Source organism: Benincasa hispida, chromosome 8 (assembly GCF_027475165.1).
Source record: "Benincasa hispida cultivar pf3 chromosome 8, pf3_genome.v1.1, whole genome shotgun sequence".
Taxonomy (NCBI): Eukaryota; Viridiplantae; Streptophyta; class Magnoliopsida; order Cucurbitales; family Cucurbitaceae; genus Benincasa; species Benincasa hispida.
This window is the reverse complement of record NC_143485.1, coordinates 10,592,186-10,597,590: the sequence shown is the minus strand read 5'-3', so window position 1 is coordinate 10,597,590 and position 5,405 is coordinate 10,592,186. Positions and strand designations below refer to the sequence as shown.

At 32.5% G+C, this 5,405-nt stretch overlaps 1 protein-coding gene across 1 annotated transcript; it reads left to right on the top strand.

Moving 5' to 3' along the window:
• The first annotated feature begins 1,648 nt into the window (after positions 1 to 1,648).
• On the top strand, positions 1,649 to 3,394 carry LOC120083909 (protein NUCLEAR FUSION DEFECTIVE 4-like). Its single transcript, XM_039039817.2, has one exon. The coding sequence runs from the start codon at positions 1,649 to 1,651 to the stop codon at positions 3,392 to 3,394; it is 1,746 nt and encodes a 581-aa protein (XP_038895745.2).
• Positions 3,395 to 5,405: the final 2,011 nt, after the last annotated feature.

Here is a 5,405-nt window from a genome sequence, read left to right as displayed (position 1 = left end):
ACCCATGCGGATCGATCAAATGACATCTCTTATAGGTAGAGAAGTTCACAACTCACTTAGGATTCAGGTCATGCCACCCATGGTCATCCTAGTGAAATGTAAGTCTCTTCTAACAACTATGTTATAAAGAGACTATACATTTCATGCTCTGGTCTTATACAAACTATTTGTAAAGGATACCCCGCTCACATGTCTCCATGTGAATGATTAAGATTAGATCATTTGTAAACACTTTACAACAATTGTGATACTTACAGAGTGGGTCGTAACCATATTGTCACAAGGATAAGATATATACCCAATCTTATCAATCTACTATAGATTATTTAGGTTATTACTTAAACATGATTCATTTGTATGTCTCCACTATTAGGGTTGATGCCCTAAATTTTGTAAGGTTCAATAGTTTGTAATTGTAATGTACAAACATTTTATTTATATAATAAAATATGTGATGTTTTATTTCATTTTTAATTGCATTAACCACAAACTAATAAACTAAGATCCAAGGTTGATTAGTTATATCCAATGGACACAGAAATATATCTGTAGTGCGAAGAGTTCAGCTGTCGGTCTTTAGTGGAGTGTCGACAGTTAATGGATGGTGGATGATTTAATTAAAGGAGTTTAATTAATTATTCACGTACAATTGGAGCTTCAAGCTACAGGTCCATGAGGTCCCCTCTTAGCTCATCAAGAATTAATGAGAATTAGTTTTTTTATTAATTTGAATTATTCAAATTAATTAAGGAAATTAATTATATGTGATATAAAATAAGAGAAATTATTTACACAAAATATTAATATTTAATGTTCTTTGATAGAGGTTGATAGAAGTTTATCGGTATCTATCAGTGATAAATGTCTATCATTGATACTATGTGATAGACGCTGATAGAAATCCATCATTGATCTATCTTTTTTTTTTTTTTTTTTTTTTTGCTATTTCTATAAATAGTTTTACATTTTTCTCTATTCATAAAAAAATTCCTTCTTTTTTTCTCTGTCTTTTTTTTTTTCTAAATATAAAGAGATAGAAGTTAACCGATATAATCTAAGCATATCAGAGAAATAAATGGAATGGAATTAATGCTAAAGCCATAATGGGAAAAATTAATTTTGCTTTCCAAATACATGGGTTTAGGACATGAAATAAAGGATTAGGGTACTTTAGATATTATGCTAAGGATAAAAATGTTTCATAAGGGTCAAAAAGTGGCATAATGCTTATACTATTGATCGAAGTTAAGTTCTATTCCTTCATCTTGCATATCTAATTTAAAAAGGCGTAATTGTAGTATGAAAGCGACAAACTTGATAAATAAAATAAGTAAAAGATAGTTTATTATTTTAATTCTTGTTGGTTCAACTAAAAGCTAGTAATTGACAGGGTATTGGAGAGGAAGTTGCAAGTTTTTTCAACTAGCACAATCATTTTCCATCATTAAATTCTACCGATGTCTGTCTTAGGTAATATGTTTGGTAAATAAACTGCAAATCTGAGTTTCTTTTATAATGTACAAAATTGGAGGCTCAAAATCTCATTCTCAATCTTAAATCGTCAATCTTCATTCTATACCAAAGCTGGCTCCTCTTCTTCCTAATCAATTATCAATTTCCAACACCCAATTATTTGATTAACGACGAAATGGGCTCGGACCGTGGTGCAGAAAATTGGCGATTTGTGAAGCAAGTTGTCGAAGGACGATGGTTTTCGGTATTCGCCGCATTTCTCATCATGATCGGCTGTGGTTCAACTTACTTGTTTGGTACATACTCGAAAGTTTTAAAGACCAAATTTGATTATAATCAAACGCAACTTAGCCACTTGGGATTCGCTAAAGATCTCGGTTCCAACCTCGGTGTTTTTGCTGGACTTTTTGCCGAGGTGGCTCCGCCGTGGATGCTTTTCCTTGTAGGCTTAACCCTCAACTTCTTCAGCTACTTCATGATTTGGCTCTCTGTTACTGAGTACGTCCCAAAGCCTGAACTGTGGCTAATGTTTATTTACATTTACATTTCCGCTAATGCACAAAACTTTGCCAATACGGCCGTCATGGTAACTAGTGTCAGAAACTTCCCTGATCAAAGAGGCATCATTTTAGGCCTTCTCAAGGGCTTTGTGGGCCTTGGTGGAGCCATTTTAACTCAAATCTATTTTGCCATTTATGGCCATCAAGATCCTATCAATCTTGTACTCCTTCTTTCATGGCTACCCTCCATTATATGCTTCTTGTTTTTTCTTTCATTTCGAACGATCAAAGCTAGGAAGCATCCACAAGAACTCAAAGTGTTCTTCCATTTACTTTACGTCTCCATTACAATGGCGGTCTTCATCTTGTTTCTCACCATAACCCAAAAACACACTCCTTTCACTCATGCTAATTATGTTGGTGGCACGTCCGTCATTGTTGTCTTGCTCTGTCTCCCTCTCTTGATAGCTATTAAAGAAGAATTGTTTCTCTTCAAACTCAATAAACAAACCAAAGATCCTTCAGTTGTAGTTTCAATTCCTGTTCAAAAACTTGAAGAAATTTCTGAAACTTCTTCACCTTGTTTCTCAAATAAAAGATCTAACAAGCCTCAAAGAGGAGAAGATTTTGGTATCGTACAAGCTCTGTTTAGCAAAGACATGGCTCTTATTTTCATAGCAACAGTTTCAGCTTGTGGTTCATCAGTTGCTGCCATTGATAATCTTGGCCAAATCGCTGAATCACTTAACTATCCATCTGAAACCATAAATGTCTTCGTTTCATGGATTTCCATTTTCAATTTCTTCGGCCGGGTTTGCTCCGGTTTCGTCTCCGAAACTCTTATGACAAAATACAAATTACCTCGTCCTCTTATGTTTGGCCTTACCCAAGTTATAACTAGCATTGGTCTAATCTCCATTGCTTTCCCTTATAAAGATTCAGTGTATGCAGCTTCATTGATTATTGGGTTTGGATTTGGAGCTCAAACTCCATTGCTATTTGCTTTAATCTCTGATCTCTTTGGGCTTAAACATTACTCCACGCTTCTGAATTGTGGGCAATTGGCAGTTCCATTTGGATCTTATATAATGAATGTTCATGTAGTGGGGAAGTTTTACGATCGGGAAGCTACGAAAATCGGTAACGTGAAGAATGGGAAGGGGCTAACTTGTACAGGAACTCATTGCTTTAGTGAGTCTTTCCAGATTTTGGTTTTAGTGACATTGTTTGGAGCAATGACTTCCTTTGTGTTGGCTTATAGAACTAGAGAGTTTTATAAAGGGGATATATACAAGAGATATAGAGATGATCAAATGTGGAGTACTCAATCGAATACGGAATTATATTCTTCGGATAATAAGAAGATGAAGAACGACACTACTGATAATGATGATGATGGAAGCAAATTTGTCTCAAAATAAAGAAAGCAACTTATCAATGACACTTTACTTTTCTTCTTGTTGTTTTTGTTTTTCGTTTTTGGTTTTAGATTTATCATTTTTTAAAGAATAGGGTTGTTCAAAAATCAAATACCATCGAAATTTATTAAGATGGTAATACATGCAAAATCTAACCCCTTTTTTTTTCTATTTTTAGTGTACTTTTTAATTTTCTAAAAACAAAATGAGTTGCTATTAGTAAATGGATTGACCGATTGGATATTATGGTGCTTCATCGTTGTACCTATCTTTTTGCAGCTTAGTCTAATTACAGCACAAAATAAATTTAGGAGCATCTAGATGAGTGACCACATCTAATAGACAGTTTTGAAAAAGGTCCAAAAAGTAAAATCGACAATCTAAAAATATTTATAAAATTAAGAATAGTTTAAAGTAGGGGGATTTTCAAAAATAGAAAAATAAGGAAAAAATGTTTACACAAATAGCAAAATTTAATTATAGTTGTGATAGATATTGTTATCAATGTGTAACTATCCACTTTCTAGGACTTATACTAGGCCGTTACTACATGCATGCATAAATCTCAAAATGTCTCTCTCATAATTTTTAACGAAAATCAAAAGAATTTTATTGAATAAATAGCTTTTGTAAAAATCTAAATAATTGAAATTTTTTGTCAAGGTCCCTCTAAAATAAAAATAAATTTCATGAAGTTTTATAAATAAAAATTTCAAACAATGGAACTCTAAGTTCAAATTTTACTTTTGTATAGGAGTGTTCATGAATTGGGTTGGATAGATTGAAAGACTTTTTAGGCCCAACTTAATTGTTCGGGTTTGTAAATTTTTTTAACCCAAATAACTCTTATTAAAAAATGAACTCAACCCAATCCAACCATGAAATATTTGGGTTGAGTTGATTTGGTTGGGGTTAATTAGATCATTTATTTAAAATTTTGTTCTAAAAAGAAGCAAAACATAAATATATAAAAATCTAATTTAATTATTTTCATATATTGAATTAAGATTAACAACTCAATTTCAATTTATATAGTGAAAATTTTCTTTCTAAAGTACAAAGAAACTACTTTTAAGAGTTGTTGAAGAATAAATTATTCAAAAAATATTGGAATTAAATAAAATTAAAATCAATATATACATAATTAATTGTGTTATAAGTAATAAAAAAATATATTTAAAGTTAATAATAAATTCGGATTAGTTTGGATTATATTAAGTGAACCCATGAACCATTCCAACCCATAAAATTTTCATTTATTTGAACTCAACCCAACCCAAATAAGTTGATAACATAGCCCAAACCGCACAGGTTGGGTTGGGTTGATCGATTTTTTCGAGTCGTCGGGTTTTTTCGACACTCCTAGTTCAAATATCAAGACTGGAATTTAAAACATCAAAACATCAAAACATGAGCGAAATCATCTCTCTGGTCCTAATGGCATGGTCACGGATTCATTGTTGGGTTGTTTTTACTTTTATCTGAAAAAGAAACATGAGAAAAAATGAGTATAAAAAATATTTAGTAACACCACTACCAAGGTCAGGCTAAGCATTTATGTCCAATAAATACAACATTCTAGTGGAACATGCATAAACCTCTAATTTTCATGGAATGTCAAATAGTGAATAATTTAACCTGACTTACCATAGATGAGATGTAGCCACAACCTCTGGTGAAATCCCAAGAGAAATCACTAACCTCTGGTGAAGTCTCGAAGGAGATCACTAACCTCTGGTGAATCCTGTAGGAAACACTAATCTCGGATAAAATCCCAAAGGATCACTAACCTCTAGTGAAATTTTGAAGGAGATTACTAACATTTGGTGAATCTCGAAGAAAATATAAACCTCTGGTGAAATCTCAAAGAAGATTACAATTCTTTGGTAAAATTCGGAAGGAGATCACTAACTATTGGTGAATCTCGAAAGAAACACAAATATCTAGTGAAATCTCGAAGGAGATCACTAACCTCTGGTGAATCTCGGAGGAAATACAAACCTCTATTAAAATC